The 24,808-nt window shown below is 32.6% G+C and overlaps 3 protein-coding genes across 6 annotated transcripts; 1 reads left to right on the top strand and 2 right to left on the bottom strand.

Annotated features, from left to right (window-relative positions):
* The first annotated feature begins 4,700 nt into the window (after window positions 1-4,700).
* LOC117919926 (delta-1-pyrroline-5-carboxylate synthase-like) lies at window positions 4,701-13,818 on the top strand. Of its 2 annotated transcripts, XM_034837233.1 has the most exons (20): window positions 4,701-5,092; window positions 5,984-6,055; window positions 6,217-6,320; window positions 6,846-6,948; window positions 7,137-7,298; window positions 8,170-8,447; window positions 9,149-9,299; window positions 9,471-9,635; window positions 9,907-9,984; window positions 10,321-10,410; window positions 10,783-10,869; window positions 10,993-11,079; window positions 11,156-11,252; window positions 11,324-11,427; window positions 11,574-11,649; window positions 12,540-12,690; window positions 12,787-12,855; window positions 13,066-13,132; window positions 13,221-13,291; window positions 13,736-13,818. In XM_034837233.1, the coding sequence occupies exons 1-20, from the start codon at window positions 5,042-5,044 to the stop codon at window positions 13,815-13,817; spliced, it is 2,145 nt and encodes a 714-aa protein (XP_034693124.1). In that variant the 5' UTR covers window positions 4,701-5,041; the 3' UTR covers window position 13,818. The 2 variants fall into 2 exon arrangements, with proteins under 2 accessions (XP_034693124.1, XP_034693123.1); XM_034837232.1 differs by having other exon boundaries at window positions 12,540-12,855.
* Window positions 13,436-18,248, bottom strand: LOC117919929 (NADPH-dependent aldo-keto reductase, chloroplastic-like). Of its 3 annotated transcripts, XM_034837236.1 has the most exons (8): window positions 17,750-18,248; window positions 17,530-17,660; window positions 16,606-16,656; window positions 16,293-16,369; window positions 16,003-16,090; window positions 15,471-15,746; window positions 15,129-15,374; window positions 14,276-15,026 (listed from the first exon to the last, which is right to left on the bottom strand). In XM_034837236.1, exons 2-8 carry the CDS (start codon window positions 17,650-17,652, stop codon window positions 14,940-14,942), a joined length of 948 nt encoding a protein of 315 aa, XP_034693127.1. In that variant the 5' UTR covers window positions 17,653-17,660; window positions 17,750-18,248; the 3' UTR covers window positions 14,276-14,939. The 3 variants fall into 3 exon arrangements, with proteins under 3 accessions (XP_034693128.1, XP_034693129.1, XP_034693127.1); XM_034837237.1 differs by lacking the exon at window positions 17,750-18,248 and having other exon boundaries at window positions 13,436-15,026; window positions 17,530-17,713; XM_034837238.1 differs by lacking the exon at window positions 17,750-18,248 and having other exon boundaries at window positions 13,436-15,026; window positions 16,606-16,709; window positions 17,530-17,595.
* Window positions 18,249-18,375: 127 nt separating this feature from the next.
* LOC117919928 (NADPH-dependent aldo-keto reductase, chloroplastic-like) lies at window positions 18,376-22,369 on the bottom strand. Its single transcript, XM_034837235.1, has 7 exons — window positions 22,146-22,369; window positions 21,084-21,134; window positions 20,302-20,378; window positions 20,027-20,114; window positions 19,398-19,673; window positions 18,994-19,242; window positions 18,376-18,738 (listed from the first exon to the last, which is right to left on the bottom strand). The coding sequence occupies exons 1-7, from the start codon at window positions 22,263-22,265 to the stop codon at window positions 18,652-18,654; spliced, it is 948 nt and encodes a 315-aa protein (XP_034693126.1). The 5' UTR covers window positions 22,266-22,369; the 3' UTR covers window positions 18,376-18,651.
* Window positions 22,370-24,808: the final 2,439 nt, after the last annotated feature.

Raw genomic sequence — 24,808 nt, 5'->3', positions numbered from 1 at the left:
AATATAATTGATATAGATATGATCAATGCTAATATTTATCAATTTTTTTTAAAAAAATTATCTCAAATTCCTTTCACATATTTCTATATATATATTTATTTTAAAATTTAAAAACTACCTTTATTAAAACATGTTTTATTACATTTTAAATAAAAAATTAAAACCTTTTAAGATTTATATAAAATATTTTACTCAAAATTTTATTACTTGTGGTGACAATTTTTTTCTATTGATATTAATTTATTTAAATAATTAAATTATTAAAATTTATATTATTATCAAATTAATTTTATTAAATAAAATATTATAACTTCATTATTATTATTTTTATATTTTTAAATAAAAACATTCAAAATTAAAAGGATAAATATAAAAAAACTTAAAAGTAAAGTGATAGTATTAAAATATGATTAATAAGATAAATAATGATACATTTGATATTAAAATTTATTTAATTCTAACACATCTAATAATATAAAATAAATGATGATATATATATAATTTTTTTTAATATTTATATTTAATTACCATATAAATGATATAATTTTTTTTATACTTTTAATCAATTAAATAAAATTTAAAATAAAATAATTAGAATTAATTTATTTATTAAAATATTCTTTTTAATAATACGCTTTAATATATTTGAATTTGTGCATACATGTCCATAATGGCAGATTCACCCCGTTGTTGCCTGGCTTCACTCCAAGTCTTTTGGCCTTGGCTAGGGTTCGAATCCCCAGCCCTCACTTCACATTTAAATCATGTTGAAAACTAACCAATATTAAAAAAAATATACATATTAAAAGGGTTGGGAAAAATGATATTAACAAAATGTGTTTTTGTGATGTGATCATGTTTAAACGTAAATCTTAAGAAAATTAAAAGGAAAAGTGGGATTTGATTACTAAATATATATATATATATATATATATATATATATATATATATATATATATATATATAAGAAAATATCAAAATTTTAAAATTAGTATTATTCTAATCTATTTAAAAATAATTTAAAATATATACACTTTTTAATAAATTATCTAATTATTTTCTAAAATACTCATTTTATTTGTTATATCGTTAATATCAATTGACAATTAAATTCATTCATGTAAATGTTTTTCTTTTTTTAGATATTATTATTATTTTATTTAGGGATTTTTTTTCTCTATAAACATTATAAAGTAAGAATTTGAAAGAAAAAAAAGTTTATTCTAGTATTAATAAGATAAAAATAAATTAAAATTAATAATAATAAATAAATCAATAATAAATTTGTATTTATTATATAACATTAATAATTGTTTAATATAATAGAGAGTAAAATTTATTGTAGGAGTTTTTCAGATATAAAATATTTTACAATATGATTGTACTTTGATATATAGTATAAAAATAAATAAATAAATAACTAAATAAATATTTTATATTAAATAAATTTATAATAATTAAAATAATTATAAATTATTAAAGTTATTATTTATTATCTAATAAACAACCTTATTACTTTTTTGAATTGGTAATTATGATTAAATAGAATTTGTTTGAAAATATTTCCTTTTAAAATTCTAGGAAATAAAAAAATATATTATGATCTTTTTTACACAATATTTCCTAAACTTTTAGGAAACAAAAATAAGAATCTTATGAGGTTTTTATTTCTAAAGAAAAAAAAATCCCAAATAAAATAATAATAATAAAATATTTAAAAGGAAGGAAAACATTTATACGAAAGAGTCTAGTTGTCAATTGATTTGAATAACATGACAAGTAAAAAAATATTTTTTGGAATAATTAGATGACTGATAAAAAAATACATGAATTTCAAATTATTTTAAATAGATTAAGATAATACTAATTTAAAAAAATTAAAGTTCTTTATATATATATATATATATATATATATATATATTTTCATATTAGTGAATTAAATCCCACTTTTCTCAAAATTAAAAGTGTAGTTGAAGAGATTTTTCATTATTAATGGCAATAATAATATAGATATTACTAGATAAAAGTACATTAATAAACAATGGAAGACTTAGATTTAGACATTCTTTAATTTTAATTTTTTGATGATGCCTCTTGATCAAGTGAAAAAGGATCTCACGTGATGAATGCTATAAAAGCAAATACCAATTTATTGACTTAATAACTTAATATAGATCATTAAATAAAATAAATATTTGAGAAAATAAATTAATATCACTATCTAAAGTAAAAAGAACTTTAAATATTAAGTTAAAATTATTAATTTATTTTTAATGTTAAATTTTTTTTGACTCATTTACTCATATTCAATGAGAATATATTTTATAATCATGACTTTACATTCCCAACTCATCTTTTGTAATAAATATTTTTATAATTATCAAATGCATTTATAATACTTCAAATTTATATGTATCACAAATAAATTTATTATTTAAAAATAATGAAAGGATAGATATCTATTAAAATTAATAATGATAAATATATATAATGTGATGATTTAGAAAAAAATTTAAGTTTAATTTACCAAATAACCTTAATACTTAACTCAAAATTAAGTAATAATTTTTAAATTAATAATTTAAAAATAATTTAATTTAAAATTAATTTAAGTCGATTAAGTTTCACCGAATACTTTGCATCTATGATTTAAAAAGTCAAGAAAAACAGAAGTTCATATAGGGTAACTATTCACCTCCATATGTCAATTTTTTTTATATGTTTATTGTTAACAATGAGGAAAGAAGACTCCTAATTCTATAAACACTAAGGTAGAAGACCCGGTAGAATTAAACCCAAACTCGTGCTTCATCTCTGTGTGTGTGAAAAACTTACAACATGAAGACAAGTTTAAACAGAAGAATGAAGTTGGTCATATTTAATGTTGATTTTCTATATCAAATTTTAGTGCATGTTTTGGGATTTGGATATGAATCCTTTATAATTTTTTTTTCTTGTATAGGTGTGTATACATATGATTTTGATTTAGATATGAAATTTTATATTTTTATTACAGTTAGTGATTGGATATGGAGCAAGATACTGAAATTATTGAGAATACCTTTTATATGAACAAATAAAAATAAATAAATATAGATGTGAATATAGATTTTATGAATAATTATTAGGTCTACCAATTTTCATATTGTAGGAACCATCGATAACATTGGCACCATAAAAAATAATTCACATGCATGGATGGGTCATGTTCACAAAATCTAAAAATATGTAATGTGCAATAAAATTTTGACTTAACTATAAATTAGATATATTTATAAAAAATAGTAAAATGGAAAATGGTTAATTTTATCATATTTCATTATGAGAAAGACTAGGAAAAGTGGATTATGAATCACTAATTTGAAAAAATATATATATAAAAAATCAATTTTATAAATTAGTTTTAATTTTTATCTATTTAAAAATATTTTGAAATATATATATATTCTTTCATAAATCAAGTAATTATTTCTTGAAATGATCATTTTACTTGGTTTGTTATTTCTAGAAAGAACCATTTTACTTGTTGTGCTATTTCTTGAAATTTCATTTCACTTGATATATCAATAACTCCAATTAAGAAGTAAACTCATATATGCTTAATTATCTTTTAATTATGTTTTTTTAATCATGAGATTTGATTCAAAAAAAAAAAAAGAAAAGGAAATTTAGTCCTTACTAATATTGAACAACAATAAAATAAGAAATTTAAAAAAATTTAAAATACCATTAAAACTCAAATACTTATTTTTTTTTTTTAAATATTGATTGCTATTGTATTTCTTTTTTCTTGATATCTATATTTTTAACTAGCATATTAAGTGAAAATCAATATTTTATTTTTATATTTTTTACTTTTAATTTTTTTTAAAATTTCTTATTTTATTGTTAATGTTAATCAATAAAAATTTTATTAAAAAAAGATAAGAAGATGAAGAGATTTATATAATATAAAATATAAAATCATTGTTAATTAGAGAATTAAAAAATATTTTATTTACCACTTGAGAATTCGATATAAATTTTCAATAATAATTTGTAACTCATATTATATAATAAAAATTTATAATATATTTATTTATAAGATACTTTTATTTAATATATCACTTGAAAATTGGAATATTATTTTTAAATAAAATCTGTTTTAATATTTTTGGATTGAAAAAACAAAAAGGTAAGTCATAATTTTTTATACATTTTTGTCTTGTCACATCTTATTCTAATTTTTGCATTTTTATTTATGTATTAATAATAGTAAAAGTATTATATTTTAGAATGAGAGTTTTTGGTAAAATAATCATAAATATAAAAGAAAGACATAATTAAAGAAATAAAGGAAAATACAGTTGAAAAATGGAAAAAGAAATTTATAATCATAGGATATATCAATTCCATCCTTTGGACATCAAAGAAGAATATGTATAAGAAGTACGAGAAATGAACTGCTATGTTGCAACCAATTATGAGATAAAGAGGGGTTATTGGTAGGTTTAGTTAACAGATAATCTTTATCTGTTAATGAAATAAAAATAAAAATATATTTTTCAAATAGAAAATATGTTGCATTCCAATTTGGGGATTACTAAATTCGCATAAACAAACGAGGAACAGAATGAATATGTTATTTGACTTGGTATTTTATTCTGTTCTCAATCAAATGTACAAAAAGTAGCCATGCATACATGTATCTATTTATATTATTCTGTTCCCATATGTTATTTGACGACACCATATGGGAAGGGTTAGAAGGTGGTGTATGTGAGGGGCGGAGAAGTGACATGAAATGGTAGTAAGGGGTAACTAGGGCCAGTTTACTTGGATCGGGCGTGGAGATATTGGTAATTATCAGCGATTCAAATGAGTAGGGAAGCTGGCAAAAGATGGCAAGCTGGTATTTGATGGAGAACAAGAGTTGAGGGATCATTAGTCGTAACTGTTCACTCAAGCGCCTCTCTCCGCTCGTTTCGCTTGCCCAGTTCTGCCAACCGCATTCTTCATCATCATCTCTCAGTGTGGGTGAGTCGACTCCGTTCCAGACTCCATGGATTCCTCTCGCGAGTTCGTCAAGGACGTCAAGCGTGTCATTGTTAAGGTTGTTTCATACTCTCATTTTCTGCGCACCTTTTTACTGTTTCATCATCTTTCACCTTCGATTTCGTAAGCCCTAGTCTCAGAGTCGTCAGGATATATATATATATATATATATATATATATATATATATATATATATATATATATATATGCATGTATGATCACGTATGATTCCTTTATCCTTTTTTCTGTGTATCATTTTCTTTCTTGTTCACGGCTCTTTGCAGGGAGATTTTGATTTTTAAACAAATAAAGAAAAAAGTAATGCTATTCTGATTGGGAAACGAAAACAAAAATAAAAAAGGCTGTTGATTGAGAAAAGTGACAACCTATGTCCTTTTCTATTATTATTTTCCCTTTAAATTAAAAGACTGATATAGACCAGCGTCATTATTAGACGCAATATTTTGATTTGGTTTTGAAAATCAAGTTAAATTACTTAATGTGATTTTAATTTTTAATTGCATATTCAGATCGTTTCCTTTTGAAGATCGTCGCTTTCCATTTGATTTGGCATTTGTTATTGAAAATAAAAGAAGAAAAGTGATAAGTCAAGTGAATGCTTCATGGCATTAAGCATTCTAATCCTTTGATCATTTACTGTGGCTTTAGTCAGATTTATTTATTTTAATTTTTTGTTTTTCTGGCAATCTTGACGCAATTGGATACCATTAATTCTGTGCCATTCAATTCTATTGATTTGTTTCTCGATTTATTTTAATTAATTATTTTTTTAATTGATCTCAGTAATGGGATTTTGGCTTAGAAATTAAACAGACAAGTGATCATTTATATTATGTAAAAATTTGATGATTTATCATGCTTCCGATGATCCGGCATTATTAGCATTCACCATTTGTTTTGTTGACTGGTTGGTTTTTGGATGGTGAAGGTTGGAACAGCTGTGGTTACTCGAGCCGATGGAAGATTAGCAGTGGGTAGAGTTGGAGCTCTTTGTGAGCAGGTACATTTGGCTTGCAATGACCATTTGTTTGGAGGTTTTCCGAAAAGCTTGCTAATCTAGCACATCCTGCAACAATGCCTTCCACTTGTTTTGCCTTTTGCTTTCCTTACTGTTTCTTCTTTCTGACAATATTATGTTTCAAATGAATGAAAACCCTACAGCTTAAAGAATTGAACTCCCAAGGCTATGAGGTCATATTGGTGGCTTCAGGTGCTGTTGGTGTTGGCATCCAAAGGCTTCGATACAGGAGATTGGTCAACAGCAGGTTTTGTCATCACTGGTTATGCTTGCTGGTTTCTTTTATCGCCTTGTTTCTTGAGAATGATTAGTGTTTTAGTTTCGTTATTATCTATAGTATATAAATGGTTTTGGCTTAACTCCAAAATTATGAGCATGGTGTTTTTCTGTGCTTTTTTACACCTGGAAACTTTAGTGCTTGAAGCAGTCTGGCTGGAAAATTATGCATGTAGATGGCAAAATAGTTCTGAGATAAAATATTTTGTCCATTCAGATGTTAAATTCAACCTGTGCCGAGCTGGTAAATTCTTAACATTCACACCAAAATGCTAGGTTGATTTGATTCTTCTAGTTGTTAAGACGGAAAAAGGAAAAATGAAATCATGGTGTAATAAGTTGTTAAATCAATGATCATTTTGTTGGAGTGATAATTGTTTGTATTATTAGAAAGACACTCATGTTTGGTTCTAAAGAAAGAAGGAAATTTAATCGTTTCTTTCCTTTGAAAGGGAGAGAATGGATTGCCTGAAGGAATTCCACATTTGTTTTGCAGCTTGGATGATCTCCAGAAACCGCAAATTGAGCTTGATTCAAAAGCTTGTGCAGCTGTCGGACAGAGTAGTCTCATGGCTCTGTATGATACTTTATTCAGCCAGGTGAAAAATAATCTATTTACTATCGCATTCTGGAATATGGAATTGCATTAGAACATTTATTATGGCTTCAGTACTTACCTATTTATGGGTAGACTAAGCTAGTTACCATTTCTAATGGATTAGCCCCAGCTGGTGGCTGTTGAGGTTAATTTCTTTGAGGTACTAATGAAGCACTCGTTTTTATGCAGCTGGATGTTACGGCTTCTCAACTTCTAGTCACGAATAGTGATTTTAGAAATCCAGATTTCAGAATGCAACTTTCTGAAACAGTTGGATCCTTGTTAGATCTAAGGGTCATTCCTATTTTTAATGAAAATGATGCAATCAGTACCAGGGATCATCCAAATGAGGTATGTTACTGCTTTAAGTTTGCAGCTACTTCTACATTTGGCTTCATTTTCAGTTAATAAGAATTGATGATATTTCTAATCAATCAACAAATTTATAACGGCTCTAGACCAATTTACCTATATGGTAATGTTATATGAAGCCTATGTGCATATGTTCCTGTATAAATACACAAATACACATATTACATGTGTTATTAAACTGGTGGGCCTAGAAGATTGGATAATCCCTACTTCTGGTATGAAATTTAGTCAGGCTGAAACTCATCACAGTCTCCCATCAGGGTCCAACTGGGCTCAGGGTTCATGCTCTAAACTAGACTGCCACAATGGGCTAGATGTATGCTTGTTGTATTCATATCTGTTTTGGTAGTTTTATGCAGTTTTACCCTTTGGAAGGTCACTGACTCACTGCTATCTGGCGCTGACACATTCATGGTTCATTTTGTAATTTTCAGAACTGGGTAATTTAGAGGCTTGCTACAAATGACAAATGATCAATTACTTTCATGCATGCACATATGACAAACATATGATGCTTTTATAAGATTTCTCATTATGTGCGTCGAACATACAACACTACTTTTTGATTGGTAATTGCAGATTTACCATGAGGACATGGAAAATATATGCGATAGTTTTTTTTTTTTTTTTTAGGAGCAGCTTGTCTTTACGAAGCCACTGCCTAGCACTAATTTTGTTAAAACCCTTAGTTCATGCTTCCCCTGTTTTAACTCATCTGAAATTCATGTGTCTGTTACTTCTATGCTCCCTTTTTCTATTATTTATTTATTTTATTATTTTTGCACTTCAGTTGCTTACTTATGTCATTTGCCAGATATATATGTTGTCTGATTATGAAAACTGTTTTCAGGATTCTTCTGGTATATTTTGTGATAATGACAGTCTGGCAACTCTACTGGCTCTGGAACTAAAAGCTGACCTTCTTGTCTTGTTGAGTGATGTAGAGGGTCTGTACAATGCCCCTCCAAATAAGCCACATGCGGAATTAATCCATACATATGTTAAGGAAAAACATGAAGGAGAAATTACATTTGGAGACAAGTCTAAGGTTGGAAGAGGGGGTATGACTGCTAAAGTAAAAGCTGCTAACCAGGCAGCCGATGCTGGCACCCCTACAGTGATTACAAGGTACAGTTGTATCCAATTCTTGTTTCATCATACAGAACAATCCGAATTTGGAGTCAGGGATGCTTTCTATTTCCTCAGCATCCAATGTTTGCAGACCTTGGATATTGGCCAACTAGTGGAAGGGATTGGTTTATGTGTTAGCTGTTCAGTCTGAATGGCCAGGTTTAACCATGTGGTTAAATGTGTGATGGTTAAACATGGTAATTGAGTACAAATATGAAAGAAAGAAACTCGGATAAACCCAAATGAGGGGAGGGTTCTTTTATAAGGATTGTTTTTGGGAAACTAGAAAGGTGCTTGATTGATCATCTAGCTGGTTCAAACATCCAGTCTGGTTGAGAACACTGGCGTTTGTGTTTGAACATGTGGCTGTAGTTAATGGCAAGTTCTCTTAGTGTCTCAATAATATCTAACTGTGATTGAAAACATAACCTGATCCATCATTTGACCCAGTTTCAATTATTGAATTTAACCTGCTCCTTCAGAAGTCAATTCACCAAAAATCTAATCCTCCCTCCATTTCATTCTTAGATATTCCGTTTTTTTTTAATGCTTAATATGTATTATATATCCCAAGACTTGATTTATTATTGTCTTTGGGAGCCAATATATCACCAAGTATTGTGAGAGGCATGCTGGTTTTCTCAATAGGATGGTTGTTCCATGTTTGAATTCTAAATTTCTTTCTTTCTTTCTTGAAGTGGGTACGCCACTGACAACATTGTAAAAGTACTTCAAGGGCAGCGTGTCGGTACACTTTTCCATAAAGATGCACATTCATGGACCCTAGTGAAAGAAATTGGTGCCCGTGAAATGGCAGTGGCTGCACGAGAATGTTCCAGGCGGCTTCAGGTAACTACATTCTTTATAATTGCACGACTAGAGGTTCTTGTAACATAACTTTCTTTGGCATCCAATATTTCCTCACTATAACTTCTTAGCTTTCTGTATTCTTTAATTTATAGTTTATTGGGAAAGTGGTTACACTGGAATTTTGAATAATCCATATGGATACTTTTTCAGGCCCTGCCTTCAAAAGATAGGAGGAAAATTTTGTTGGACATAGCCGATGCCCTAGAAGCAAATGAAAGCTTGATTAAAGTTGAGAATGAAGCTGATGTTGCTGCTGCACAGGAGGCTGGGTATGACAAGTCATTACTATCTCGTTTGGCCTTAAAGCCTGGGAAGGTGGGGAACTATTGATTAGTGGAGTACTATCATGACTAAGAGCTTGCATATTCATACCTACTTTGTTTCTTCTTCTATTCTTTGGTTTTTGGTTGCTAATGAGTTTTTCTTTTTTCTTTTTTTTTTCCTTAATAAAAAGAAGACTTCATCCTGTTGTTATAACTGTCTTAGTTGGTGCTCTTCTGTTTGTTTCTCAAAGCTTGCCTGTCTTATTTCAATGTTTAAGAGAAGTATGTCCATGTTCTTCATAAAGTTCATTGTGTTTATGCAGATCTCTGGTCTAGCAAAATCAATTCGGATGTTAGCAGACATGAAAGAACCCATTGGTCATGTTTTAAGTAGAATGGAGGTAAGAAAACGATCTGCAGAGTTATGTAATCTTGATCATCAATAACCAAACTATGAAATGAGGTTTGGATGGTTATTTAACGTGGAGACATCAATGCTACACGTCTCCCTTTTAGGTATCTGTAACATACTGATGGTGTCTGACTTCTGCTTCCTATAAAAGTTGTATTATTTGTTTAGAAGTCTAGTTTTCAAATTCTACAAAACAACAATAGATTCAATCATCAAACATGATTACTCTTTGGACTCATGAAATATGCACTAGGCTTGATATGATTTTGTCCATATGCTTTGGTTATTAGTTGTCTCGACATCTGATGACTGCTCTTGCATCCAGCTTGCAGATGGACTTATCTTAGAGAAGACATCTTGTCCTATGGGTGTCCTCCTGGTTGTTTTTGAGGCTCGACCTGATGCGCTAGTTCAGGTAGACAAGAAATTTCTCTTCTCATCAATCCCAGCATATTTTTATTGATTAGTATGTTTAAGGTTTAACAAGAAAGAAAGAAAGAAAGACTATTTAAGGTCCCACTGAACAAGTTGATTTGGTTCTGTTATGCTCAGTGGTGGCATCTGATATCATTAAGCAGTAAAGCAACGCTGCTTGGATGCATAAGGATTTTTCTATTAGCAGTGACTATGGAAGATAATTCATACTTCTGAGCCAATCTTTGGCTCTCCCATCCTTTTTCTCCTAGTCATTGAATAGACAGTGGTTTTGTGCTGTTGTCAGTCAGCTAATCTACTCTCTAGTATTTTCTTGATTTATTGACCATTAATTTTTTTAATCATTCAATAGATAGCTTCATTAGCAATTCGGAGTGGGAACGGTTTACTGTTGAAAGGAGGGAAAGAAGCTAATAGATCAAATGCAATCTTGCACAAGGTTTGATATCATTACCCATGAAATTCTTTCTCAACTATTCTGAAGCATGATATTAACTGATTTTCCTTGTCTACATTTTCATTTGAGCTACGTTTTTTTAGAAGGATTTCTTCACTTTTATAGGTTATCACTGAAGCTATCCCAGATACTGTTGGTGAAAAACTTATTGGACTTGTCACTTCAAGAGAGCAGATTCCCGATTTACTAAAGGTGGGGATTGACATTGGATATGTTTGATGGTTTTTCATAATAGGTTGGTTATTAACTTGTTTTAGTTCTGCTCCAGCTTGATGATGTCATAGATCTTGTGATCCCTAGAGGCAGCAACAAACTCGTTTCTCAAATCAAGGATTCAACTAAAATCCCTGTTCTTGGTCATGCTGGTAAGATAAATTGTGACTCTTTAAATTTATAATCTGCAAACTAGAGGTTTTATTATAGTGTTTGCTTTCAGATGGTATTTGCCATGTTTACATCGACAAGTCAGCTAATATGAAAATGGCAAAGCACATTGTTCTGGATGCGAAGACCGATTATCCTGCAGCCTGTAATGCAATGGTACTCCACTCCACATTTTCTGTGACTAACCATCTAGTTTTTGTTTTATCTAGCCTAGATTTATAGCAGATGCATGCTATTAAAGAATATCTTTACCAATCATTTATTAATCTAGTTTCTTATTGTTGCTCACCTGGTATTCTCAGGAAACCCTTCTTGTTCACAAGGATTTTTTGAGTAATGGTGGGTTCAATAAGCTTGTTACAGAGCTCCAACGTAAAGGTATGAATTTCTCCAGGAATTAGTATCCTCTCTGCAAAAATATGTTCTACATCTTCAGCTTGTCTGTTAATACTGTAGCCAAGTTTCAAAGATTTTCCATAGAACAGTTATGATTGTTCTGCTACTTATAATTGTGAGGACACATAATCTGCTACATTTGGCATGTCAGACAAGAAGTCCGGATAGGATGTGATATGATATTATTTTCCAAGGATATAATATCCATAGTTAAAGATGTTCCACTCATGAAACCTTAGGTTGAGATGGATATCCCAATCCAATGGATATACATATCACCTATTTGGGGGGGATTATGGGAGATTAGAAAAACTGGTTGGATAACTTATCCTGTCCCTCCCATCCTACCCATATCCAAACGTGGAATAGGTTTTCTAAACAAACTTAGCCTTACAGTAGAAATTAATTAATCAGTGGAGAAAATGTATTGTAGCCACTCGATAGCAGATAGATTTGACAGTTTCTTTGAAAGTAAGTATTCCAAGAGAATCATTTTCAGTCAAGAAGAGGAAGCCTGAAGTTAAATGTTTACTTTTGACATGGTTAATATGGGTTTCATCCATTATGATACCCTAAGAGTGCACTCCTCAATCAAGACTGGGAAGCCCAGACTCGTTAGTTTAGGCATGGAAGAACATATTAATCATGAGGTTTAGAAAACCATCAACTTAAGAGCTAGCTACTAGCAGTGATGTTGATCACAAAATAAAAATTAAATCTTGGCCTGTACTTCATGGCCTTGAAGAAATTTGAAGATATTCATTTACTCAGGGAATATATGGTGACCATGAAAGAAATTATTTAGGCAAAAGCAGACCATTTAAGGGAGACATTGACATCTAATTAAACTGTTGTAAGTTCATCTGCTGCAGGTGTTACTCTACACGGTGGACCAAGAGCAAGTGCACTGTTAAATATTTCTCAGGTTAACTCATTCCATCATGAGTACAATTCCATGGATTGCACAGTTGAAATTGTAGATGATGTGCATTCTGCCATTGACCATATACATCGACATGGAAGGCATGTTGAATACTCTCATTTTTCTTCTTTTGTTTTGTATATAAATATTTTATGGCCGTTTGTGATATTCTGGTTTTTCTTTAACTTTTCTTTCAGTTCTCATACTGATTGTATCATCACAGAAGACTCCAAAATTGCTGAAATTTTCCTACTTCAAGTGGACAGGTATGGATGATTTGATAATGCAGCTCTATCTTACAGTATAAAGATAAAATAGTAGTGTATACCTTCGGCCCTGCTTCCTGAGTCTTTCTGGTTTTGTTGTCTTACAAATGCAATGGTCTGTAAATACTAAATAGTTTGAATAATTTATGCTAAATTGTTGCACATATTTGTGTTAACCTTGAAATGTGGCTTCATTATCTATCTCAACAGTGCTGCAGTTTTCCATAATGCAAGTACCCGATTTTGTGATGGAGCACGTTTTGGACTTGGTGCAGAGGTATGGGATCTTCCAACTATCCAGCTGTTAGAAATCAACATGAAAGAATCTTGGTTTCATTTGCTGGTCTTGTTTGATGTTTGAATAGGTTGGCATAAGTACGAGCAGGATTCATGCTCGAGGTCCAGTAGGAGTCGAAGGATTGTTGACGAGCCGATGGTATGTAAAAGTCTGAATTTCTTTATTGTGCAATCAAGTGTTTTTTTTTTTTTTTTTTTTTTTGTGTAATCTAGCAATTAGATGGGTTATGGTGCAGTAAGAAAAATGTCAGGCTATTAAGAACTGGCATTTTGAGGGAGTGTATAGCTAATGTGGATTCTGAGATTGATGGGTTGGAAGCAAACGCAAGAAATTGGAAATGAGAATAGATAACAAATGTTTCTGCGTAGCCTCTTTTTGTGAGTGGTGGAGAGCTGTTGATTGGGCTTCCTAGGCACTGTAGTAGCTCAAATTCTGTACAATAGTCTTCTTTCCTTCAACAACCATGGCTCTACATTCTTCCTTCCAATTCATAGATGGGGGCCTTTTTTTTTCCTTGTTCTCTCTCCATGAAAGTGAGAATTTTGGTTCGTGATTGATCGCTTCCATTTTCTGTAAATGCAGGATTCTGAAAGGAAATGGACACATTGTGGATGGCGATGAAGGGGTCATTTACACCCACAAGAGTCTCGCTCTACAATCTTGATTGTGCTGCAAGATATCTGTCGTGGCCCCCCGCTCCAAATGGCTCCAAATGCCTCTGCTTAATTTTTATATTAGCTACTGTTCTTAAAATACGTCAACACACCTTCATTTCATGTCCTACGGATTGTACTTCCATCATCAATTTTCTCCATCGAGGGGACCTTTGCCTGATCTTTTATAGCCGGAAAGTGCCTGGGGCCACAAGCTCTTTGTATTTATTTGCTTAAGTTTTTCAGTTTCATACGCAGCTTCTTGACAGTACTTTTTGCTGAGAATCAATTTAGAGAATCGTTGAGAATCTAAAACCGAATTGGCATTGTTGAGAATCGTGCTTGTTTATTTATGGCACCCGTATCTTTGCATATCTACCTGAACGAATTCTTTCCAAGAAATGAAAGTAAACCCTCCTTGAATGCCTCCGTAGTCCACAACCAAGAATCCAAATGCTCCATGAATCTATCAAACACTGCAATATTAGAAATCCATAACCAGGAAAATGGATCTGAGAATTTAGAATCCAGAGCTTCTGGGAATTTATTGGTGAAATCTAAACCGTTCCACTTCGCAGATCTAGTCTGCAAAAGGCTAATGTAATTTCCACTAATTGGTTGAATTACCAAAACATTCTCCAATTCAACACGAACCAAAAACAACCCAAATTGCCGCTTACACATCTGGAATTCAAGGTAATCTGGCTGAACCATGGACCAAATGGTTGGAGGGATCACACTCCAATCGCTCCTCAAGAATGAGCGATGTAGACTGAAAGGTAGCTGAAAAATATAGAAAGTCGCAGGTCGGCTCCATGTTTGATGCTTCAGCTTAAGTCTGCCTTGGTGTTCCAAAGTACGCTGGCAGGGACGCGTGAAGGAACATGCTCAAGTGGTTTTTTATTGTAATTTTATGGCCAGGCTGGGCTGCCATAATCAAGTTTCTGCAAAACGTTTTTATACCAATAACTTGCAACTTTAGCTCCAAAAGCTTAACTTCCATGTTTTGTTTGAGAGAGATCTGGGTACTAGTTTATATGATGTCCAATTGCTTCTTAAACGAGACTTTCATAAACAAAAAATCCTGAGTTTTCTGTTAGATCAAAATAAGATTTGAGGATCTTCTATCATTCTCATATTTCTCCATCCCACAGTTCTTCCAGGCTTTTGTAAGGGCTACAGCTTTCATGGACTGCAGAATCCCCACGAAGAAGCCTTTGCTGCATCAGATATCATCAGCATTTTAGAATCCTAAGCAGGCAATTCACTGTCTAGGACATGCATGTATCTAGGTGCAAATGTATGTCCTGAGGCACATTTACCTGGTGGATAGCAGAAAATTTTGAGAAGAGTTCTGGAGGGATGAACCAGTCAAATAAACTGAAGTTCTCCTTAATCCTAGACTCATGTACACTCTTGGGAAGGACACTGTGACCGCTCTGAATACCCCATCTGAGAGCTACTTGTGCAGGTGACTTGTTCAGCTTCTCAGCAACCTCCAGCAATATTGGTTCCTTCAAGATTTCCCCTTTTACCCAAGACCCTGGGGATCCAAGAGGAGAGTACGCCTGCAAAGAGAATGTTCATCCATATGCTTCATTCAAGTTTCATTTGATACCACAAATTATGCCAATCATCAAACTGGAAGATTGTACAGTGAATACCGAGAGGTGAACACCGGTTGATTTGCACAAGTTGTGAAGTGCAGTTTGCTGCCAAACAGGGTGGCATTCCACCTGAACGACAGCAGGTGGGACTTTTGAATATATGAGCAGGTCCTGCAGCTTCTTAGTTGAGAAGTTGCTTACCCCAATTGCACGTGCCTGGCCTGATGCATACAAGCCCTCCATTGCAGTCCATGTTTCTGAGAGGCATAATGGAGCCATGACATCAGGGTCCCACCCACGAGAGCCAGGCTGTGTCCGAAATGGCCAATGTATCTGTAACACAGTCATATTCCAAAACCATTTCAAATATATCATCTCTGCAGTTCCAGCATAGTACATGATTAGACAGACCGACAACAATATGAACTATCACATAATCCAGATGGCACTTGCCTAGGCAAGATACGCCCAAGAGTTGAGACTAATAAGGACTTTTAAACTGGGTGTTCTGCCTAGGTTTTGACTGAGACAAGATTAAGTTTGTAACTAAAAATAAACTCAATGGTGGTAGCACTTCAAAGAGACATACAAGATATAGGTCAATATAGTCAAGTTGCAGGTCTTCTAAACTCTTGCTCAATGCCCTGGAGACATCTTCTGGTGCATGATCACTGCACCTGTAAATGATATAATATAAGTTGAAAAGTTTCCACAGAGAACAAAATGACATGTCTGGGGTTGGGAGCCAGAATCTCACTAGAACCAAAATGATAAACAATATTCAACCTTAGAGAATAAATATGAAAACTGATTGAACAAACAGAGATAAGAAATTCTAAATCAAACAGGAGACGAGAGAAAGAACTATTAGGAACTTACCATAGCTTAGATGTGATCCAAATTTCATTGCGCTTCACCACTCCATTGGAAAATACTTCCTTCAGTGCTGCCCCTATCTGCACCAGATCAATATATCACAAAAAGTTACCCTATATGTATAAAATATTGAGCATGATGAACACAATGAAGATGCATTTACTCCTGGAAATAGAACAAAACTGCATAAACTGTGTTAAAGTGGTTGTTCACCAAATGACCCTTGTGCATTGTAATTAATCTTCCCCTTCGCCACAAGAATCAATTAAAAGATCTTGACTAAAAAGAAACTAACAAAAACTCAAAAGAAGTTTACCTCTTTTTCATTATCATATACTCGAGCACAGTCGATATGTCTGTAACCAGCCTGCATCCATTTAGGAACCAGAACAACCATACCTTAAGATCAGGTTTTTATAACTGTAACAGAAAGAAGAGACATGATTTTTATGAGGGAAGGCATGCTAGGAAATTGTTTTTGACAACAATTTTGTTCATTAGGATAGAAAACAGTTTTTCTTTTTTTCTATAAAGATTTTACTAATATCAGCATTTGGAAAATTTGTTCTGAAAATCGGTATCTTAAGAGTAGATTTGAGGGGTTTTAAGTATTTTTGTAAAATGTTTTGAAAACAATTGAATATAAGGTGAATATATTTTGGAAAATTTATATTTTACTCAAGTGCAACAAAATTTTGTTCGAGAAAATAACTGAGAACTATTTTGAAAAAGTGTTTTTTGAAAGCCAATTTTTAAAATTATTTCTTGAGAACTTATCAAACATTACTCGAGTTTCTTAATACTATGTTTAATTTTAAAAAATTGCCAGGAAATTGGAAGAAAAAACAATAAATCAATAAATTTTTTAAATAGAAAATGCAGAGCTCAAGAACGTAAAATTTTCTTCCCAATTTTCATGTATTATTTTTGTATTTCTTACTTTCTATTACAATTTACAACCAAACAGAAATCTATTCTCTCTACATTTTTCCTTTTCCCAGTTTTCCTCGACACCGACATCCAAAATAGTGGTGGAGTTTTGAAGTTAGAATCCCTAACTTACAAGACAAAACAAACTTGCAATTTCAGAATTCTTTTTGTATCATTTGTTCATAATTTCAGTCCTACTTAATTATTTAAATATGATCTGCAATTGTAATCCAGATATCACACAAATTTAATAACAGAGAATAGATGTCAGCATTTTTCTTTCTCCAGAATTCAATTTAAGGAAGAGAACCTTAACGGCAGCGATGACAGCTTCACCGACCACGCCGGGAGGGGCTTTCCAGGTTCCGAGACCGACGGACGGCATCTTAGCTCCGGTATTCAACTCAAAATACAATTCACTCTCTTCATCCATTTCTTCTTCTGCCAAAGAAATGTAATTGAGCCACAATGGATTAGAGAGGATAGGACGGGTTTGACGAATGGAAGATGATAATAGAATAGGTTAATACCTGAAAGAGTGAGGAACGTGAGATTGTTTAGGAGCGAAATCAACAATCAGGATAGCCGGCAACCACCAACCTACTCATGCCCAAATGTTTTGTTCCCTCCGAGTTTATGCCGAGAAAGTCGGATCTGTGGTCGTCGTCTTTCCATAAAAACGATGAAGTGTGCCTCTTTACCTATCTCATAGTTTAAAATTATTTTACATAATTGCGTATTACATAGAATTTTCTATTTTTGAATTCAAAATCGATTGTGATGTAACGTCTGGGGGGGATTGGTCAATATAGTCCACGGGTGAAGAAACTTTATAAAAGGCTTGGAATCCTGATCTTGTAATGCAAGAAGTTGGTTGTGCTGGGTTTGACTGATGTCGAGGAAAAGGGGGAAATCTCACCAGGGAAAGCAGCGACTCCATTTCATACTTCTTTAGAAACACCCACAGCCAGTGGAATACTAGACTGACCGATAATTATTGTCATAATCGCCAACTCTCATGACGTACGTCAGGCATGTCAACTTCAACTTGATTCCCACTTATTGTTCACCTTGTTGTATTGTGGCCTTTCTTAAAAAAAGGATAAGTGTGGAAGCAGAAAGAAGGAATTTAGCAATTGACAAACATGTCTCTATATGTCGTGTTAGCATTAAAATTCATAGTATTTGAAAGCAACCCTGCCACTAGAGCAGAGAAAATATGTTCCTTATCTAATCTCCACGGGACAATTTGGGCCGACAGATTCGCAAGGCTAAACAATACCCAAATGACTTAATGAGACTCATCAATTATTTTCTTTAGATGATAAGCTTCTTGTCTTTTTAGTTCAGCTTTACTAAACATGTACATAATTTCTTGAATTATTCAGCAGAAATATAACCGTCACTGCGAATATTCACTAATATGTCTGTATCAGATCTCACCATCCCAAAATTCCTCAACAGTCTTGTAGGGGCTCAAGGTGTCATGGACAAAGAAGCTTGCTGTCATAAGTCTTGCCTGCAGAGTTAAAAACCAAACTGTTATTACTTATTATTATGAAAGAACGGGTAAGAAGAAGAGTATCTAGCACAAGATCCTGTGCCTCTCAAATGATCTTATACTTCCTTGTATATCACCACATACACCATCCAATCGTCCAGTCGTTAAAGGAATCAAGTAAAAAGATTTATATAGTGGCCCACTAGTCAACAATTACTAGGAGCCATGATGATAAGGGAATCGACAGAGGCAATGAGGAAAAGAACTACTTGCCTGCTCAATTTCAGAAAACTTAGCAAACAGGTCTTCAGGTATAGACCACCCAAACACATCAAAATTCTGCTTGATCCTTGATTCACTTGTACTCTTGGGAAGCACGCTATGACCCATTTGCAGGCCCCAGCGGAGAGCAACCTGTGCTGGAGACTTGCCCAATTTCTCTGCAGCCATAGTCAGAACTGGATGCTTAAGGACATCACCTTTGAACCATGTTGTACCTGGAGAACCCAGTGGAGAAAACCCCTGAAAGATACATGAAAATAAAAATAAAAGAAAAAAATTATTGTAGTTTCTAGATGAACATAGTTGAGTAAAAAAAAGAGTGAATTAAGGTTTGCTCTTCAATAATATAATTAGCTAATGCAAATTTCAAAGTGAATAAAAGATTGGCTACACACAGTTAGGTGAACCCCCTTGGATTTACAGAAAGCATGCAATTTGGTCTGCTGCCATGAAGGATGACACTCCACTTGGATGACAGCAGGAGGAACACGTGCAACCTCCAACAGGTCCCCCAGTTTCTTTGTGGAGAAATTGCTTACACCAATAGCTCGAGCCTTGCCAGAATCATAGAGTGCTTCCATTGCTCTCCATGTGCTTGGTATATCTGGTTGGGCGAGGTTTTCAGGTTTGAAGCCAACAGAACCCTTTTTCATACTCATTGGCCAATGGATCTACAAGAATCAGCCACATTTAGTTACAACCAAATAATCTCTTGAATAATGCAATTAAATTAAAATGCTGATCAACCATTATTCAAAGTTTGATTGCTTTCTAAGTGCCTAAGATAGAAACAAGGTTGCAGAATAAAGGGACTCAAAGATTTGGCCATATTTCAAACTTCGCTCAAATATCTAAAGATGACATGATTAACGAGATTCCATCTTCTGAGGAATGCCTTCCTTCAGTTTTGAACTTTTCTTTCTGCAAACTTCACAAAACTTTGATAGGGTCCAAAGACCTGCAATGTTTATTCGATGACACATTCTTCTGGTAACTGTTAATAAACAACTAGTGCCATACATACAAGATACAAATCAACGTAGTCGAGCTGCAGGTCCTTTAAAGTTCTGTTTAGTGCCTCCGGTACATCTTCTGGTGCATGATCAGTACACCTGCAGATAATTTAAGTTGTGAATGGTAGAAGCTAAGAACTGCAAGAGACCAGTTTACTCCAGAAAGGAAAATGACGTAGTAGATAATACAAACAGCAATGCTACAGCAGCATCTTAAGATAAAGAGCACTATTGTTGCTATAATGTTAATATTTTCAATTAAGCGAAAAATAAAACTGAGACAGACCAGAGCTTGGAGGTAATCCACAAATCCTCACGCTTCACTATGCCATCTTCAAACAGCTTCTTTAAAACAAAACCGATCTAGAAGAAAAGAAAACAATATCATAGCGCTATAAAATCCTTGTTACAAGTCATTAACTTTCAAACACTGAGACATGAGAATAATTAACAGTGCAGAGACCACTGATCATTTGTGAATTAGCAAGTTCAATTTATGTCGAGGGTTGGGATCGTGTCCCTATGGCCATAGCCTATGTTTGGGTCATGATTGAATTGACTAGGCATAAGCAAAAAAAGGTCCCATGGTTTATGTTACTTGTTTACCTCATAATTTTCCTATGTCAGGTATGAACTTTAGAATCAAAACTAGGAGAATCAATGAATATGTAAAGTGCAATTGAGTAAACTCAAGAATAGAAACAAAAAACAGTGAAGAATGATGGCCAGCAGAGATCCAAAATAGTGATTTTCATTATGTTGGATCCACCACCCAAAGAGAAAGGGACATAGAAAGTAGCAGAAGCCATATGAAGTGGTAAAGTGGTTATAGGGGTGTCGGTGATCATCAAAGACAACGGGGAACAGAAGTTGAATGATTTTAGTTAAAAGAACCAATCAACTTTGAACATCGAAGAAATATACCCAGATTAGTATCAGAAGGAAAAATCAATTGCTTAAAATGATTTAACCTACAATATTGTACAAGATATATACAGACAACAGTTACAATGATGAAGATGATAACACAGATTATCAAAATCAGTTCAGCATATTTGCAGTAACTACCTCCTCCTCATTGCCGTAGACTTGAGCACAATCGATATGGCGGTATCCAACCTGTAGAGACCAGGAATAAATATGCTTGAGTATGCATCATTAAAACACTAGATAATCATTTTCATATCTAAGAGAAGTCTCTCCTTTTTGTTTAGAATAAGTTGGCGGTGGGTAAAATTGAAGACTTAATGCACAATAATTTGAAGCGCTTTAAATGATTTTTCCTGAATTTTTGGACTCCAAAGTTATTACAGAATCTGTATTTTGAATATTAAGATTATTCAACAAAACGTACTTCTCTGAACTACAAAAGTTAATGTATTTACACTCGTTGAAATTAGGTAAACTGTAAAAGACTGATGAGAGAGACACAGTGGAGGAAAGAGTTGATGATTGTGGCAAAGAGTTGATGAGAAGTGGCTTCTCTGATTAATTTTAAATATGCATGGGAGAAGTGGCTTCACAAAGATTACTTTCAAGAGGGTGATTCCCCTCATTAAAGAAGATGAAATCACAATACAAAGAAGACCCCTAGTTTTGTTCTCAAGTGTTGATCTCCTATCAATTAATCAGAGAAGCTCCACCACTTTTGGGTACATGATCGTCCATGAGTTGAATGCAGGAGCGCATTGGAAAGAGATTTTATCCTGGAAGGAAAAGAAGCATCCAACCAAAAGTGGACTATATCTAGTACAAAAAGGCATCGAACCAACAACTTTATCTCCAATCTGGTAAAAGAACAGACTGTGGTATCAACACAAACGCTATTCTTCAACCGCAAACACTAGATACCAGCAGTTCCTTGAAGAGCATTTCCATACTACCAAACACACTCTTAACAGACATTCAAAAGATTGGAATAGGTGCATGGTATTATCAAAACATCTTGCCTTTCAAACTACTCACGCGCTGATGGATCCCAATTGTTCTAAAAAAAAATACTGACGCGCTCTTTTTACGTTTCAAGATGATTTTTGCCTGAGCAAAACTCAATCACAAATCCAGATCCCAAGAATTCCAAAAGTTCTTGTAACCATAGAGCAAGAAGTCATAAAGAAGAAGAAGAGAGACCTTGATGGCGATGGCTACAGCCTGGCCGACAAGACCTGGATCTGACTGCCACGTACCCAACCCTACCGAAGGCATCTTAGCTCCAGTGTTGAGTTGAAAGAACCGGATGTCGTCCGACATTTCCAGATGATCTGACGAAAAACACCGAAAGGTGGACAACTCTACAGACTCCAAAGATGTGAAAAAAAAAGAAAAGAAGTTAAGAGTGTCAGAAGCTCCTCTCCTGTCGCATCTTGCTCTTGCTGTCTTAACGTTACATTTTGTGGCCACAAAAATCGAACCAAAATATTTTTATTTAAAAAAAATCCACATTGGATATGAAGATAATATCGAATCTTACGTGGACATCTATCTTTTTCTGTTTCAAAAGATAAAGAAACCGCACCTCAATCCTCATTGCTACTGCGAGGCGGCGATGTAAAAGAAACGACGCATGAATCCGTTCCTACCTTTTGCCTTTTAAGCGTAAACTCCCTTTTTTTTTTTTTTCCTTTTTCACTAAAAATAATTATCTTGCACCAACTCATATATTATAATTATTTAATTTATTTTTTATTTTTTATTTTATGTAAAAGAGGTTTTAAAGATAATATGTTCGGCAGCATCAAATTAAAAAGGTAATTAAAAATCTAATTTTAAAATTTTAAATATATATATATATATATATATTTATCATTGGTAGGAAAATTTCATTTTTAAATTGCTACACTAATTTTATTAAAGGTACTCAAATTTTTATCAAATTTAAAGCAGTTTTAATTTTAGAAAGCAAGTTGAACCTATTTTGGTAATTTAGTAATATATATTTTACAATTTAACATTCTCGGTATCATTATAATATCTTGTAGAAAAAAATCCATTACTCAATTTATGGAAGTTATAATACTACCCTTAATAGTTAATATATGTAAGGGTAGCACTTGGGCAACTAGTATTTGATAAGAGATATGAATTAAAAACTTATTAAAAAGTATTTTTATTTTTTTTAATACTACCCTTGATAGTTGATATAATACTACCCTCTTTCCTCCCCATTTTCTCCCCTTCTTTTTTTTCTTCCCACGCCTCCAGCTTCCCCACTGCTACACACTCCCCCTCCCTCCCTTCTCTCTTTCTTTCCCATTTTTCTCTCTTTTTTTTTTTCTTCCTTCTTCCCCCACTTTTTTTTTTATTCGCTCCTTCCTCCTCAACCTAGCCCACTCCACCGACATCTCCAACACGGCTGGCCAGTTGCCGCTGGCGAACCACTGCCGGCCGGCGACCCCCCTTCCCCTCTCTCATTCTTCCCTGCCCTCGCTTTCTCACCTCACTCATTTTCCCTTTTTATTATTCATTTTTTTTCTTCTTTCTTCCTCCCTCAACTCCACACCGCCGGCCACCGCCGACTAGCAACTCCGGCTATTTCCCTTTTACTTTATTTTATTTTCGTTTTATTTTTATTTTTTATTTTGGTTCGTACAGTAATTGATTTTATTTGTGTGGAATTCAATTTGGATTTATTTATTAATTTAGGACCATGGATATTGAACTATTGAACTATTGGAACGTTTGATTGGGTGTAGGTTGGTTTTTTTTTTTTTTTTTGTATTATTATTGTTATCGGATTTTAGGCTTGTATTTTTTTTTTTTTTTACTTGATATCATATTGGGTGTAGTTGTGGGTGTGGTAGCTTTTATTTTGGTTATTAATTTGGAGATATTAGATTAGATTGGTAAAATGTGAGATTTTAAGTGAGTTATATTTGTTAATTTGAACTAATTTTAATTGGACTAATTTGAAGTTTATTTTTGGGTTTATTTAATTTAGGTTTGAATATTTGTTTTGGACTTTATGAATTTTTATTTTGTATAAGCTCATTCCATTTGATATTTTGTTGGTTAAGTATGGATGTATTTGTATGACGGGGAGGGCATTAAACTTTTTGTAAGTTTGTTTTCATTTCTATTGTTCTTATAAAATATTCTTTTATTTATATTTATTGAGTGTATATAGAATTAAACACTTAATAACTCATAAATTTTGTTTGAATGAAATAAATAGTTCTAACAATCATGTTTTAATAAAGATAATAAAGCTCGATATGAAGGAACCAATATGAATTGAAAGGTCATTGGAGGTTATAAATGAAAAAGTTATTGTCGATGAGAATATGCATGAATTTCTTATATAATTAGAATAAATTTAGGTAGATATAAGTAATATAATAAAAATATTATTAAATTATAATTTTTATTTTTAAAAAAAAAGCATTACCTAAATTTTTATTGTGAAATTTGATAATAACATTTAACTATTCATATTGAAAGGAGAAACATAATTTACACTTATTTTTTATTGAATAAATGAAGAATGAAAACTATTATTATTATTATTGGAGAATTGAGTGTATATTAAAGAGGTTTTTTGTTTTAAATTTGGATTCAAAAACAATTTAATTAAAAAAAATTAATATTTGTATTTATTTTTATGTTTTTAAGAAGTTAAATAAACTAATATTTATCTAAATAATTTATTGTTGAATAGAATAATTAAATAATTAGAAGTAAAATATTATTAGAGAGGAAAAAACGTATCATACTAATATATGTATTTAATCATCTATGTTTTTTTTCTAAAACTTTTGGTAATAATATTTAAATTTTCATGTTAAAATTATTTTAAT

Source organism: Vitis riparia, chromosome 8 (genome assembly GCF_004353265.1).
Source record: "Vitis riparia cultivar Riparia Gloire de Montpellier isolate 1030 chromosome 8, EGFV_Vit.rip_1.0, whole genome shotgun sequence".
NCBI classification, from domain to species: domain Eukaryota; kingdom Viridiplantae; phylum Streptophyta; class Magnoliopsida; order Vitales; family Vitaceae; genus Vitis; species Vitis riparia.
Note: the sequence above shows the minus strand (reverse complement) of the source record. Positions and strands in the feature narration are given on the sequence as shown.

What these genes read in the sequence shown, in the direction of transcription:
- LOC117919926 (XM_034837232.1), top strand. Translation starts at nt 5,042, where the DNA reads ATGGATTCCTCTCGCGAGTTCGTCAAGGACGTCAAGCGTGTCATTGTT. An exon ending in TCAAGCGTGTCATTGTTAAG is followed by an intron (nt 5,093 to 5,983) that starts GTTGTTTCATAC and finishes TGGATGGTGAAG; the next exon opens with GTTGGAACAGCTGTGGTTAC. An exon ending in AATGTTCCAGGCGGCTTCAG is followed by an intron (nt 9,300 to 9,470) that starts GTAACTACATTC and finishes ATACTTTTTCAG; the next exon opens with GCCCTGCCTTCAAAAGATAG.
- LOC117919929 (XM_034837236.1), bottom strand. Translation starts at nt 17,652, where the DNA reads ATGGATGAAGAGAGTGAATTGTATTTTGAGTTGAATACCGGAGCTAAG. An exon ending in TGGATCACATCTAAGCTATG is followed by an intron (nt 16,091 to 16,292) that starts GTAAGTTCCTAA and finishes TATCATTTACAG; the next exon opens with GTGCAGTGATCATGCACCAG. An exon ending in CAACCGGTGTTCACCTCTCG is followed by an intron (nt 15,375 to 15,470) that starts GTATTCACTGTA and finishes TTCTCTTTGCAG; the next exon opens with GCGTACTCTCCTCTTGGATC.
- LOC117919928 (XM_034837235.1), bottom strand. Translation starts at nt 22,265, where the DNA reads ATGTCGGACGACATCCGGTTCTTTCAACTCAACACTGGAGCTAAGATG. An exon ending in CTGTAGCCATCGCCATCAAG is followed by an intron (nt 21,135 to 22,145) that starts GTCTCTCTTCTT and finishes TGGTCTCTACAG; the next exon opens with GTTGGATACCGCCATATCGA. An exon ending in CCAAGGGGGTTCACCTAACT is followed by an intron (nt 19,243 to 19,397) that starts GTGTGTAGCCAA and finishes TGTATCTTTCAG; the next exon opens with GGGTTTTCTCCACTGGGTTC.